This window comes from Mustela nigripes, chromosome 9 (assembly GCF_022355385.1).
Source record: "Mustela nigripes isolate SB6536 chromosome 9, MUSNIG.SB6536, whole genome shotgun sequence".
NCBI lineage: Eukaryota > Metazoa > Chordata > Mammalia > Carnivora > Mustelidae > Mustela > Mustela nigripes.
The window spans coordinates 88,492,653-88,508,560 of record NC_081565.1 but is presented as its reverse complement, the minus strand read 5'-3'; the positions used below and the strand labels follow the sequence as shown (position 1 = coordinate 88,508,560).

General features: G+C 43.2%; 1 protein-coding gene across 9 annotated transcripts in view; it reads right to left on the bottom strand.

Moving 5' to 3' along the window:
• Window positions 1–5,640: 5,640 nt before the first annotated feature.
• ZNF169 (zinc finger protein 169) overlaps window positions 5,641–15,908 on the bottom strand; it is a 60,585-nt gene continuing 50,317 nt past the window's right edge. For 8 of the 9 annotated variants that reach the window (XM_059412071.1, XM_059412064.1, XM_059412065.1 and 5 more), the window contains one exon: window positions 5,641–7,251. In XM_059412071.1, coding sequence (XP_059268054.1) covers window positions 5,756–7,251 — 1,496 coding nt within the window. In that variant the 3' untranslated portion in view covers window positions 5,641–5,755. The remainder of the gene's footprint in view (window positions 7,252–15,908) is intronic. The other variant, XM_059412067.1, reaches the window with a different exon arrangement.

Genomic DNA, 15,908 nt, shown 5'->3' with positions numbered 1-15,908 from the left:
TTTTGCTGTGAAGTCTGTTGTATTTGATATTAATGTGGGAACTTAACTCTTTACAAATTAATGATTGCATGGTGTATATTTTCCCACACTTTGTACTTTCAGTCTACCTTTGTCATTGAATTTGATGAATAGTGTATAGTTGTATAGTTGGGGAGTTGTTTTTTTTAAAGTCCACCCTCACAATCTTTGTCTTCTGGTTGGTGTAATTAGAACCAGTCTTAAGGTAATTAATTGTTGATCTGTTAGGGCTTAAGTTAGTCATTTTATTAACAAATTTAAATTTGTTTCCTCTAAGTCTAATTTTTCTATTTCTCTCTTCTGTGGATTGATTGTTAAGATTCTCTTTGGATTAATTCTTTGTTTTTTAGTGTATCTCTTTGTATAGTTTTCTTAGTGGTTGCTCTGGGTATTGCAATACACCTAAGTCCTTATCACAGTCTATCAATATATTACTACTTGGAGTGAAGTGTGAAAATGTTATTTTTATTCAGGGCCCTTTTCCCACTCTTAAACATCATTGTCTAGAGCATCAGGCGATACTATAACTTTTGCTTCAATCATCACATCTAATTTTAAAAGCTTGCGGTAGAAGGATGGCCTGTTTTATGTGTCATATTTATGCTCTTTTCATGTTTTTTACTTTCTTCCGGATGCTCCATTCTTTATTATTTTCTCTGTATGAAGAACTTCCTTTTAGCCATTTTTAAAAGTCAACTAGCCATTTTTTAAAGCTAGCAACAAATTCTTACAGTTCTCTTTCATCTGGAAATGTGTTTGTTAATTCTGCCTTCATTTTTGAAGGATGGTTTTGGTGGATACTCAGTCTGCAGTTAATAGTCTTCTTTCAGCACTTGGAAGAAAAATGTTGTGCCACCTTCTTGTGACCTCCATAATTTCATGAGAAATCTGCTGCCATTTGAATTGGTGTCCCCCTGTGGGTAATGAGACGTATCTCTGGGGCTGCTTTCAAGATTTGTTTTTGTCTTTAGATTTCAGAATTTTAATAATGTCTTAGTGTGGACATCTTTGAATTTGGTGTTCACTTGGCTTCTTGATATGCACATTTCTGTTTCTTGCCAAATACAGTATGTTTCTGGTCATTTCTTCGAAATATTTCTTCAAATGTTTTCTCAGTCCCACTTCCTTTCTCGTTTTCTGGGACTCAACATAAAAGGTAGGTTTTTTGTTCTTGTCCCAAAGATTTTTTTTTTTCAGTCTTCTTTCTCCATTTTTCGGATTTACTAAATTCTATTAATCTACCCTCTGTTCTCCAGTTCCATTTTCTGGCATATCAACTCTACCATTAAGCCCATCCAATAAGCTTTTAATTTTTTTTTTTTTACTTCTACAATTTCCAGTTGAACTTTGGTGTAACTTCTGGTTTTTTGTTTTTTGTTCTTGAGATCTTGTACTTTTTTCATTTGTTTCAAGAGAACTTGTGATTGTTTGAAGCACTTTTATGCTGGCTGCTTTAAAAATCCTTGTCAGTTCTGGGGTGCCTGGGTGGCTCAGTGGGTTAAAGCCTCTGCCTTCAGCTCAGCTGGGATCAAGCCCCACATCAGGCTCTCTGCTCAGCAGGGAGCCTGCTTCCTCCTCTCTCTCTCTCTCTGCCTACTTGTGATCTCTGTCAAATAAATAAAATCTTAAAAAAATAAAATCCTTGGCAGTTCCAATATCATACTTATCTCAGTGCTGGTGTCAGTTGATTGTCTTTTCTCATAAATTTTATGTTGTGATATCCTGGTTCTTATTATGATGAGTAACTTTCTATTGCATTTTGCACATTTAGCTGTTAAGAGACTCTGGGTCTTACTTAAACCGTTGACTCTAGCAGACAGTCTATTTTTAAGGTTTGTTCCCAAATCAGAGCCTATTTTGTGGGTTCTGTTTGATCCAATGACAGTGTAACTTTCAGAGCTCTTGCAATGCTATTTAGGTCTACTTGGCTTATTTGGTACCACTGTTTCTTCCACTTTCTCCTGCTGGTGTTGGGAGTGTGGAAAGAGTTGCCCCAAAACAGGATGCCTGGTGTCTCCAGATGGGGAAGGGATGCTCTGGCCAAAAAGGGAAGCAAAAGCTTCACAGGCTGAGCTGCTAACGTGTCAGGATCCCCATGTCCAGTGCCTCTTGGTGACCTGTTGTCTACCAGGAAGGGAGATGGAGCTTGGGCTGGGCAGTTTAGCAGGAATGTCCTTGCTGGTGCCACCTTCCTAAGTGTCTTGCATCTAGTTGGCAATCTCAGGTCTCTGGAGCCAAAGAGTACTTCCTGGAACAGGTGTTTATGTGGCAGGACCGACCCTCCCTGGCTGTATTGGGTCTAGGTGAGGCAGAGTTCTCAACCCTGTGAGAAAATAATCATTTCCACCTGCTGGTGCTGCTGGGCTCACCTGGTCTTGTCAGCAGGACTTTTGTTCCATCCAGCGAGGAATGGACCTACCCGGGGTGTCTTTTGCTAGTTTGGGAGCCAGAACACACTGGACCACTTTGTTCTGTGGGGTGGTGGATGCAAGCAGCACAAATCATAAGGTGCATTCTCTGGGAGCTAGAGCTTAATTCCCTTCTCTTGGAGTAGGGACTGGACTTACTGATTACTTCTAATGAATGGAGCATGGAAGGAGAAAAATGGGAAGTCTACAGTAGAAAGTCATGGCAGCCACCACTTTTACCAAGTGATCAAGGTTACATTACTTGGAATAAACCTTGTTGGTATTATTACCCTTTGATATGATATAGTAAGGATTCTTCACTTCTGTGGTATTCCAGAAAGTCGATAATGCAAATATAATAATGAGAAAATATCAGACAATTCCAAACTGAGGTTCTGTAAAATATCTGACCAACTCTAGAGTCAAGTTCATGGATGACAAAGACTGACAGAGGAACTATCCCAGATTGGAGGAGACTAGAGAGACATGAGAACAAATGCAGTATGGGATCCTAGATCATAAAAAAGATAATAGTGGAAAACTGAATAGTTCCTAACAGTGCTGTACCAATTTCTTAGCTTTGAGAAAAACACCATAGTAATAAAATGTTACTAGGGAAAAAAAAATGTAGTTACCAGTTGGCCTTTGGCATTCTGCTGTAAGCAGCAGACTGTGCTTATTTGTATACTTAATAGTGATCGTGTCTTTTGCCCACTTTCTGTGGCATTTCTGGTCTTTTGATTTTTGGGAGTTCTTAGAAAAAGGAGATATTAATCCTTTATGAAATATGTTGATAGATTTTCCTTCCAGACATTTGTCTTTTGATACTACTAATTTTTTGACATGTAAAATTTGGGGGTTTTTATTTTTTGTGTATCTTTTATTGCCTCTGGATTTTAAGCCAGTAAAGCCTCTGGGCCTGGGAAAAAGGACTTTGTGGGGACCATTCTGTGCCCAAAGCAAAGGGACAAGGCCTGTCCTGGGCTGGGCACTTGTCAGGCTCTGGGGATTCAAGAGCAAGAGGCAGGCTAAAGGGACAATACCTTGGGCTGGATATAAAGACAGGTGCTCTGGCTCCTTTAGTCCCTGACTGGAGGACTAGGCAGGATCATGGAAGAAAGGCCCCAAGTCCTCAGGCTGCAGGACTGGTACATGGGTGTGGCTAACAGGATGCAGGACTGGGGGTGCAGGAAGAGGGGGTGCCTCAATGGCACTGTTGGAGGACCTAAGAAAGGGTAATAATGACGGCCCTCCCCACACACAGGGTCAGAGTCCAGAACAAGCAAATGTGACCTTCCATGTCTCCTGAGGTTCAGGACCATGGGATTCTTGATAGCTGAATGAGGTGTTTGATCAGGGTTTAGCTTTATACGGAAGCAGTTTATTAAACAGACCTGGGTGTGGAGGAGGGCTTAGAAAGCAGGTATGCCCAGTTCCCCCCCAACCCCTCTACCCCCACCAAACACACACATACCCCTGGCCCCTGAGAGAACCAGCATGCTGCTTGCGTTCCACTTCAGGGAAGTGCAGCACTTCCCAGTGCTTCCTGCTAGCTTCACACTCCTGGGAAAGGAAAGATCAGATTTATGGCAGGGGTCGAGGGCCAGGCAGGAATTTGGGGGGTGTCCGGAGGGCAGGTGTTATGAATGGAATTTTCCCCCAAAAGTCCATGCTGAAGCCCTTTCCTAATGTGACAGTATTTGAGTACAGGACCTAAGGAAGTACCGAAAGTTAAATGATGTTGTAGGGGTGGAGTAAGGGACACCAGAGCTCACGTGCTCTCTGGCACACATGCGAGGGAACAGCCACACAAGAAGGCACCACCTGCCAGCCAGTTGGCAAGGTTCGGTAGGTCAAAGTTGTCTTGGAATTCCAGTCTCTGGTTTTGTTACGGCAGCCCTGGCAAAAGAATACAGCTTTGGTACTGAGTGGTGTGCTGTTCTAAACGTGAAAAACTATGGAGGGGGGTTGGGAACTGGTCATGGATAGAGGAAGTGTTTTGATGTGCTTGCTGGAGAAAGCCAGAGTTGCTTCAAGAAGGCTATGGTAGGAACAGAGGAATTAGAAGGGATTCTGCTGGGGCCTCAGACAGAAATGTGGAACATTACTAGAAACTAAAGGGAATCCTGATTATAAAGCACCAAAGAATATCGATGGATTGTGTTCCAGTGTTCAGTGGAGGGTTGAAATCTTATGTGGCTTGGCTGAGGATATTTCTAAGCAGGTGTTGAAAGGTATACCTGTTTCTCATTGCTCCTCATAGAAATACATGAGGAGGGAGGTAAACTGAAGGAACTGTTTAGCAAACAGAAGCCACAACTTGAAGATTTAGAGAATTCTTAGCCTATCCATATTGTGAAAATGAGAAAGCCTGCTCTGGAGAGAACACCAATGGACAGTCATTTGATGCTCAGTTGAACTAAGAATGGTACAGACAGGACAGAGCAAAGGCCAGCTGTGCTACCCACCAAGAGGAGGAAATGGTGACCCCAACGGTGAAAGAAAGCAGCTGGTCTGCCATTCCCATGGTGGACCTGGAGGGTGAATGCCTTCATGGCATCAGGGCGCTGCGCACTGCTGCCGCCACCCCAGCAGGACTAGAGGGCGAAGTATCCTACCAGCCATTATTCTCAAGCCTTAAAACCTAATAGAGTTTGCTTGCTGGTCACAGACCTGCTTAGGACCCATCAATCTTGTTTCCCCTTGTGTTAAGGAAATGCAGTTCTCCATCTGTGGTAACTTGTCCGGTTCACGGCTGGAGAGGAACATTGCCTCAGGATGAAATGTACCCCTTGCCTCACCCACATTTGATTTACATGAGATTTTGGACAGACTCATTACTGGAATTGGTCAACACTTTGGGAGCTGTTAAGAACATGAGTTTTGGGGGTTCAGGAGGCTGACCTATGGGCTGAAATGTTCCAAATTCATATGTTGAAGCCAGAACCCTAAGTGTGACCTTATTTGGTGATAGAGGGGGCCCTAACCCAGTAAGGCTGTGGTTCGTAGAAGAAGCGCACGTACAAAGGCCAGGAGAGGACACTGTAAGGATGCAGGCATCTGCCAGCTGAGGAGCGAGGCTTCAGTGGAAACCAAAGTGCATCCTCTGATCTTGGATTTCAGTCCCAAGAACTGTGAGAGAGTTGTTCTTTAGCCAACAAGTTTGTGGTGTTTTGTTATGGCCGCCCTAGCAAATTAAAACATGGCTAGCATGGAAAATAAACCATAAATCAGGTATCTTCCAATCACTGAAAGAACACGTTTTTTTCCTCCACTGCATTTGAGGAACATTTCCTGGTGTTTTCTGCCACTCCTAAGGGAAGGGAAGGTCAGGAGAGCAGCCCTGGAGGTGGGAGGCGGTGGCCAGACTTGGTCCTCCTGTGTCTGTGAAGGTGAGACTTCTGGCTAAAGCCTCGGCCACACTCTCTACACACATACGGCTTCTCTCCCGAGTGAGTGCGCTGGTGTCTGATGAGGGCCGACCTGAAGCCGAAGCCTCGTCCACACTCACTGCACACACATGGCTTCCCCGAGTGTGACCTCGGGTCAGAGGTGAAGTGGGACTTCTGGCCAAGTCCTTGCTCACATACTCCGTACACATCAGCTGCCTCCTCTAAGTGCGTCCTCTGGTGTCTGGTAAGGAGTGACTTGAAGCCAAAGGTGCGACCACACTCTGGGCACAGGTAAGGCTTCTCCCCTGTGTGAGTCCTCTGGTGTCTGATGAGGGTGACCTTCTGACCAAAGCCACGGCCACACTCTGGGCAAAGGTAAGGCCTCTCCCCTGTGTGCGTCCTCTGGTGTCCCAGGAGGGACACCTTCTGACTAAAGCCACGCCCACACTCCAGACACAGGTAAGGCTTCTCCCCCGTGTGCGTCCTCTGGTGTCTGACAAGGGTGACCTTCTGGCGAAAGCTGTGGCCACACTCAGCACAGACATAAGGCTTCTCCCCTGAGTGTGTGACTTGGTGACTGAGGAGCAGCGCCTGCTGCCTGAAGCCTCGCCCACACTCGAGGCACAAGAAGGGCCTTTCGCCCGAATGCGAGCTGCGGTGTTGGAGGAGCGACGCCTTCTGGCAGAAGCCTCTGCCACATTCAGGACACACAAAGGGCTTCTCCTCCAAGTGTGTCCTCTGATGCAGGATGAGGGCGATCTTTTGGCGAAAGCCTCGCCCGCATTCCTGACATTCGAAGGGCCTCTCCCCGGAGTGTATCCTTTTGTGGTTGGTGAGTGAGGATGTGTACCTGAAGTGGCGCCCACACTCCCGGCACACGTAAGGCTTCTCCCCTGAGTGTTTCCTCTGGTGGATGGTGAGGGAGGATTTGCGGCCGAAACCTCGCCCACACTCCCTGCAGCTGTAAGGCTTCTCCCCTGAGTGTGTCCTCTGGTGCTTGGTGAGGTCTGACTTCTGACAGAAGCTTCTGCCACAGTCAGGGCATACATGGTGCTTTTGGAGGCTCAAGAAGTTAGATTTGGTATCAAACCCCAGTCTGTATTTTCCACATGTGGCTGCTTCAGATGCTGAGAGGCCTGCCTCCTCAGGATGCCCTGCTCTGTTGCCTTCCACCCAGTCTGCCGGCTGGCCCTGAGAGGGTCTGAAGAGCACCCTGGAAACCCCACTCAGGTGAAGTCTCCCTTCTGTGTCTCCATTGTCTGCTTGTTCACTTGAGCAGGCCCGAGCTTCCGTTGGGATGGGGCTCCCTGCGTGTGAGCTGCGGACGATCGGAGGAAGGTGGCCGCACAGCACATACTGTTCGAGGAACTGTGTGCTGGAAAAGGTCAGCGGGCAGGAATGGCCATATGGCTGGCATTCGGTCCCTGGTTCTGCTGGAGAGAAAATGTTGGTCAGAATCACCACAGGTGCCTTGTGAATGGTGGCTTCCACTGACCCAACGTTCATTCCTCGCTGTTCCCACAACCAAGGCTTCCTCTGCCCACCTACATTCCATCCCTCGCTGCCACATTCCTTATCGCAACACAGAAGACACACATGATGAGCCAGCTCCAAACACCAGCCCAGCGAGAAAGCATCAAGGCAGTCTCCCCACTACAAACTGCCGCCATTAGAGTTACACATTTCCCCTCCAATATGGTTCTCCAAGCCAGTGAGTCATCAAAGCTGATGCGAACATTATCCACAAATATATGCTTCCACTGAGAAACCATGTGACTCGGGGGCAGCAGTGCAAGATGGCAGAGTGAGAGGACCCTGAGCTCACCCGGTCCCACGGTTACAACTGCTGTCACTCATACCGAGTCTGTAAACGAGAAGGACCTGAAGACTGGCAGAACTCCGCGACTCACCTTTGAGAGGTTATGAAGGACAGAAACAGTGGCTGGAAGCTGCCTGAAGGATGAAGCTGTGGTCATGGAAAGGAGAAAGCAGCATGGAGCCCACAGAGAGCAAGCAAATCCCCAGAATGTCTGGCCTTGAAAACCAGAGAGGCTGAATTCAGTGAGTTTGTATAAGCGCTGGATTTGGAGCCCAGAGTTTAAAAGTCAGCCACTTCAGTGCTAGGCCAGGGATAGCCAGGGCCTAACCCTAAAGTGCCAGAAGCCCAAGGAGAGGCAACATAGAAGTGAAAGCTTGCACAAGAGAGAGATCTGTTCAAACTGATTTCAGAGTGAGGGGGGTGGCGGCGGGGGGGCTTTCTGGGACCAAAGAGGCGGACAGGTGCCATTCTCCTCCCCCGTTCCCCAGCATAAAGCGAGGGCAACCTGTGGGGAGGAGGGCTGCGGGGACACAGGCTACCTAACCTCACCTGCTAGCAGCGTACCGCACCCATGTATTCTCCTGAGGATTGCCCGTGCCAAGCCTGCCGGCCTCAGGCCTGGGCTTAGCAAACATTCTGTTAACGTCCTGTGTGCTGTGCTTCTGTGGCCACTGCATATCTTCAAAGGAATCTGGATTAGGATTAGCAGTTCATGCATGCCCTGCCCTGTGGCTGCACACACCAAGCTGCTGCATTTTGTGGGGGACTGGCCTAGGACTAGTGGCCCAGTGCAAATTCTGCTGCCACTGTGCATTGCCATGTCCAGGCACCATAGGCCCCCAGCTGCCAAACGTCCATTGTTGGCCACGGCTGCTACTATACGCCGTGTCCCTGGCCAATTACCACCCTTTGGGGAATCTGGCCTAGCGACTCAATGAAGATTTTGTTAACACCATCACCCTACTACTGAGCCCTCCTATAGTCACTCTCCTTCAGAGCCGATCTGCCTAGGTCTCCCTCACACCATAGATAGCAAGCACAGCCTACAACAGGCAGAGTCAGTGCAGAAGACAGAAAGGAAAAGCTACTCAGACAATAGCAAGATGCAGGCAACACACATAGGAGATACTTCTGAAGCCCCAGGTCCTGGTGAACAGGGAACACTGCATGGGCACTACAGGACCTCTTCTTCATAGAACCACTACTTTTTAGAGGAGATACAGCTGAAACAGAGTTAGACAAAATGAGGCTGAGGACTATGTCCCAAAGGAAAGACCATGACAGAAACACAGCAGGAGAGCTAAGTAAAACAGAAGTAGTAGCCTGAAAGACAATTTGAAGTAATGATTATAAAGATACTTAGTGGACTCAAGAAAAAAGAGACCAGTGAGACCCTTCACACAGAGATAACATATCAGAGATGAGAACTCAATAAGTGAAACTAGAAATGCAGCGGATGGAATAACTAGGCTACAGGAAGGAGAAGATGTATCCGTGACCTGGAGATGGAGTAATATAAAGCAGTCCGACTAAGCAGATGAGAAACACTGCACAGAGAACAGACTAGGGACCTCAGTGACTCCATCAAGCATAGTAACATTTGGGCGCATGAGTGGCTTAGTGGGTTAAGCCTCTGCCTTCAGCTCAGGTCATGATCCCAAGGTCCTGGGATTGAGCCCCACATTGGGCTCAATGCTCAGTGGAGAGCCTGCTACCTCCTCTCTCTCTCTCTGCCTGCTACTTACTTGTGATCTCTGTCAAATAAATAAAATCTTAAAAACAAAAACATAGTAACATTTGCATCTATATAGGGATCCCAGAAGATGACAAAGCGGGGAGGAGAAGAAATTACAGCTAAGAATTTCCCAAATCTGGGAAGGGAAAAAGAAATTCAGATTCAGGAGGCACAGAGATCCCCCAACAAAATCAAAATTAACATCAAGACACATAAGTAATTAAAATGACAAGACACGGTACTAAAGAATTATAAGGCCGCTTCAAAAAAAAAACGACCTACATACACAGGGAAACCCCATAAGGCTAGCAGACTTTGCAGGCCAGAAGAGAGTGGCATGATATATTCAAAGTGCTGAAAGGGAAACATATGCAGCCAAGAATACTTTATATCCGGCAAAGCCATCATTTAGAATAGGTGAGAGAGTTTCGCAGACAAAAACTACAGTAGTCTACAACCACTAAACCAGCTGTAGAAGGGAACACGTTCCGTGGAATGGAAAGATAATAAGAGTGAAAAGCCAAAAACAGAAGCAGTGAAAGTATTTCTGTAAGAGTCGGTCAAGGGATTCATAAAATAAAAAGATGTAAACTAGGACACCATATACCTAAAACATGGGGGGAGGGGAGGAGTAAAGAATGAAGGCGACGCTGAGTGACCATCAGCTTAAAATAGACTGCTGTGTGCAGAACATGCTATGGTAAACACGAATCAAAAAAACAGTAATAGATAAAACAAAGAATCTAACTACATTGCTAAAGAAAACCAACAAACCGTGAAAAAAAAGAAGAATCAGGGGTGCCTGAGTGTCTCAGTGTGTTAAAACCTCTGCCTTTGGCTCAGGTCATGAGCCCAGGGTCCTGGGATCAAGCCCTGCATCAGGCCTTCTGCTCGGCAGGGAGCCTGCTCCCCCCACCTCTCTGCCTACTTGTGATCTCTGTTAAACAAATAAAATCTTAAAAAAAAAAATCAGAAAGACACATGAAGATTGAAAGTGAGGGGAAGGAGATCATGCAAATGGACGTCAAAAGAAAGCTGGGGTAGGGTAGCAGTACTTATGTCAGACAAAATAGATTATAAAAGTCTATAAAAAGAGACAAAGAAGAATACTATATAATAATAAAGGAGGCAGTCCAACAAGAGGATAGAACAATTATAAACGGTTATGTACCCCAACATGGCAGCACTATAATATGTAATACGGTTAGGAGCAAACATAAAGGAACTATTTGATAGTAATACAATAATCATAGGGGACTTAAACACACCATTTACATCAATGGACAGATCAAACAAAAGCAACAAGAGTGGCTTTCATTGGCACATGGGAACAGAGGGATTTAACAGATATATTCAGAACACTCCATTCTAAAGCAGAATACACATTCTTTTCAAGTGCACATGGAACATTCTCCAGAACAGATCACATATTAGGCCACAAAACAAGCCTCAAGAAATTAAAGACTGATGCATACCATGCATCTTTTCTGACCATAACACTATGAAACTAGAAATCCACCATAAGAAAAAATCTGGAAAGACCATAAATACATGAGGTTAAATAACATGCTACTAAACAATGAGTGGGTCAACTGAGAAATCAAAGAATAAATCAAAAAGTACATGGAAACAAATGAAAACACAATGGTCCAAAACCTTTGGGAATGCAGCAAAAACTGTTGTAAGAGGGAAGTATATGCGATACAGGCCTACTTGAAGTAGTAAGAAAAATCTCAAACAACCTAACCTTACTAGAGCTAGAAAAAGAACAAAATGCCACCCAAAACCAGCAGAGGGAAGGAAATAAAAGAACAGAAGTAAACAATAGAGAAACAAAAAAACAAAACATACACACACACAGAACAATGAAACCAGGAGCTGGTTCCTTGAAAACATCAAGAAAATTGACAAACCCTTGTCAGACTCATCAAAAAACAAAACAAACTCAAAATTAGAAATGAAACATGAGAAATAACAACCAACATCACAGAAATACAGTTGTTAAGAGAATATTATGAAAAAGGATATGCCAACAAATTAGACAATATAGAAGAAATGGATAAATACTTAGCCAATTAGCAGCAAGATTGAATCAGTAACCAAAAAACTTCCAACAAACAAGAGTCCAGGATCAGACAGCTTCACTGGTGAATTCTACCAAAGATTTTTAAATTATTTAATTTAGTGGCACCAGGATGGTGCAGTGGATTAAAGCCTCTGCCCTCCCTCAGGTCATGATCCCAGGGCCCTGGGATGGAGCCCCAAATTGGGCTCTCTGCTCTGAGGGGAGCCTGCTTCCTCCCCTCTCTCTGCCTACTTGTGATCTCTGTCAAATAAATAAATAAAATCTTTAATAAAGAGAAAAGATTATTTGAGACAGAGAGCACAGAGGGAGAGGGGAAGCATACTCCCTGCTGAGCAGGGACCCTTATGTGGGGCTTGATCCCAGGACCCTGAGATCAAGACCTGAGCTGAAGGAAGATGCTTAGCCAACTCAGCCTCTTGGGTACCCCTCTACCAAGATTTAAAGAATAATTAACCTTGGGGTGCCTGGGTGGCCTGCTTAGCCAACTTAGCCTCTTGGGTACCCCCTACCCAAGATTTAAAGAATAATTAACCTTGGGGTACCTGGGTGGCTCAGTTAAGCATCTCTCTTTGGCTCAGGTCATGATCCCAGAGTCCTGGGACTGCTTTCCCCCTAAGACTGGGAATAAGACAAGGATGTCCACTCTAATTGCCACAGCAAGTAGACAATATAGAGAAATAAAAGGAATCCAAATTGGTTAACAGAAAATCTTAAGGACTCTACTAGTAAGCTACTAGAACGATAAACAAATTCAGTAAAGTTGCAGGATACAATATCAGTGTGGAGAAATCTGTTGCGTTCCTATATGCCAATAATAAGGCAGCAGAAAGAGAAATTAAGAAAATTCCATTTATAATTGCTCCCAAAATAATAAGATATCTAGAAATAAACCTAACCAAAGAGATGAAAGGCCTGTACTGTGAAAACTTTAAAATACCAATGAAAGATAATGAAAACAATACAAGGAAATCAGAAAACATTTCTGTGCTCCTAGATCAGAAGAACAAATATTATTTTAGGTAGAGGAATTTTAAAATGATATTTTCCATAGAAGGATTGTCATTCTAAGGATTACTGAACTATGAACATAAGGAGATATTTACATATATATGATAAAGGGTTAGTATCCAAAATATATAAAGAACTTTTAAAACTCAACACCCCAAAAATGAATAATCCAACTTAAAAATGAGTAGAAGACATGAATAGACATTATTCTAAAGAAGAGATACAAATGACCAATGGACACATGAAAAGATACTCAACATCACTGGTCATCAGGGAAAAGCAAATCAAAATTACAATGAGATATCACCACACATGTGTTAGAATGGTTAAAGTCAACAACACAAGAAATAGCAGGTGTTGGGCAGGATGTGGAAAAAAGAAAACCTCTTTCACTGTTGATGGGAATGAAATCTGTTGCAGCCACTCTGGAAAATAGTATGGAGTTTCCTCAAAAAGTTAAAAATAGAACTACTCTATGACCCAGTAAGTGCACTACCGGATATTTACCCAAAGAATAAAGATACAGGAGCACCTGGGTGGTTCAGTTGGTTAAACATCGGAGTCTTGGCTTCAGCTCAGGTGATGATCTCATGGTCATGGGATCGAGCCCCATGTTGGGTTCCATGCTCAGTGCGGAGTGTATGTCAGATTCTTTCTCCCTCCTGCTCTGCCCCTCCCTGCTTGTGTGGTCTCTCTCTTTCAACTAAATAAAAATCTTTAAAAAAATGAAAACATACTAATTCAAAGGGAAACATGCCCCCTTATGTTTACAGCAACATTATCTACAATATCCAAATTATGGAAACAGCCCATGTCCACTGATTGATGAATGGATAAGAAAATTTTGGTATACACACACACACACAATGGGATATTACTCAACCATGAAAAGGAATGATATCTTGCCATTTGTGACAATGTGGATGGAGTAGAGGATAATAGGCTAAGTAAAGTAAGTCAGAGAAAGGCAAATACCATGATTTCACTCATATGTGGGATTTAGGAGACAAAACAAATAAAAGGAAAAGAAAAAAAGAGTGAGAGGCACAAGCCAAGAAACAGACTTCTTAAGATTTTATTTATTTGACAGATAGAGATCACAAGTAGGCAGAGGCAGGCAGAGAGAGAGGAGGAAGCAGGCTCCCCGCTGAGCAGAGAGCCCGATGCGGGACTCGATCCCAGGACCCTGAGATCATGACCTCAGCCGAAGGCAGAGGCTTTAACCCACTGAGCCACCCAGGCACCCCCAAGAAACAGACTCTTAACCATCGAGAACAAACTGATGGTTGCCATGAAGGAAGGGGGAGGTGGTGTGGGTTAAATTGGTAATGGGGATTAAGGAATGCACTTGTGATGAACAGTGGGTTTTGTATGGAAGTGGTGAATCACTGTACTGAACACCTGAAGCTAATATTACACTGTATGTTAGCTAACTGGAATTTAAATAAAAACTTTAAAAAAAACAAAAAATAAAATTCTTATATTTTAGTCAAATTTATAGAAACATATTATCATTTTTAAATGACATAAAGGAAAAAAATCCCTCAAACTACTTTCTTAATAAAATTTATTTAAAAAAAAAAGAACAAATATTGTTAAGATGTCTATACATTTAAGGCAATCCCTATCAAATACCAACAGCATTTTTCACAGAACTAGAATAATCCTAAAATTTATATGGCACCACAAGAGACCCCAAACTGACAAAGCAGTTTTGCAAAAGAAAAAGTTGGAGTTATCACAATTCCAGACTTGAAGTTTTATTATACATACACACACACACACACGTATATATATATGTATACATATTATATGCACATATATATATGTAATATATATAAATTATATTACAAAAGTTGTGGTAATCAAAACAGTGTGGTACTGGCACAGAAACAGACACATAGATCAATGAAATTGAACACAGAACCCAGAAATAAACCCACAGTTATATGGCCAGTTAATCTTTGATAAAGCAGGGAAGACTATACAAAGAGACTATTCTCTTAACAAACAGTGGGGAAAACTGGTCAGCTACATGCAAAAGAATGAAACTAGATGACCTTCTTACACCATTCATAAAAATAAACCCAGAATGGATTAAAGACCTAAATGTGAAACCCCAAACCATTAAATAAAAAAACCTAAAAGACCATACAGGCAGTGACGTCTCTGACATCAGCTGTAGCAACATTTTTTCTAGATATGTCTCCTGAAGCAAGGGACACAAAAAATAAATTATTGGGACAACATCAAAATAAAAAGCTTCTGCACAGCAAAGGAAACAATAAGAAAAACTAAAAGGCAACCTACTGAATGGGTATATATATTGGCAAGTGACCTATGCAATAAAGGGTTGGTATCCAAAATATATAAAGAAAGAATTCAGTAAAGTGTCAGGATATAAAATCAATGCACAGAAATCAGTTGCATTTCTCTACACCAACAGCAAGACAGAAGAAAGAGATATTAAGGAGTCAATCCCATTTACAATTACATCCAAAACCATAAGATACCTAGGAATAAACCTAACCAAAGAGACACAGAATCTATACTCAGAAAACTATAAAGTACTCATGAAAGAAATTGAGGAAGACACAAAGAAATGGAAAAATGTTCCATGCTCCTGGATTGGAAGAATAAATATTGTGAAAATGTCTATGCTACCTAAAGCAATCTACACATTTAATGCAATTCCTATCAAAGTACCATCCATCTTTTTCAAAGAAATGGAACAAATAATGCTAAAATTTATATGGAACCAGAAAAGACCTCGAATAGCCAAAGGGATATTGAAAAAGAAAGCCAACGTTGGTGGCATCACAATTCCGGACTTCAGGCTCTATTACAAAGCTGTCATCATCAAGACAGCATGGTACTGGCACAAAAACAGACACATAGATCAATGGAACAGAATAGAGAGCCCAGAAATAGACCCTCAAATCTATGGTCAACTAATCTTCGACAAAGCAGGAAAGAATGTCCAATGGAAAAAAGACAGCCTTTTCAATAAATGGTGCTGGGAAAATTGGACAGCCACATGCAGAAAAATGAAATTGGACCATTCCCTTACACCACACACAAAAATAGACTCAAAATGGATGAAGGACCTCAATGTACGAAAGGAATCCATCAAAATCCTTGAGGAGAACACGGGCAGCAACCTCTTCGACCTCTGCCGCAGCAACATCTTCCTAGGAACAACGCAAAAGGCAAGGGAAGCAAGGGAAAAAATGAACTATTGGGATTTCATCAAGATCAAAAGCTTTTGCACAGCAAAGGAAACAGTTAACAAAATCAAAAGACAACTGACAGAATGGGAGAAGATATTTGCAAACGACATATCAGATAAAGGACTAGTGTCCAGAATCTATAAAGAACTTAGCAAACTCAACACCCAAAGAACAAATAATCCAATCAAGAAATGGGCAGAGGACATGAACAG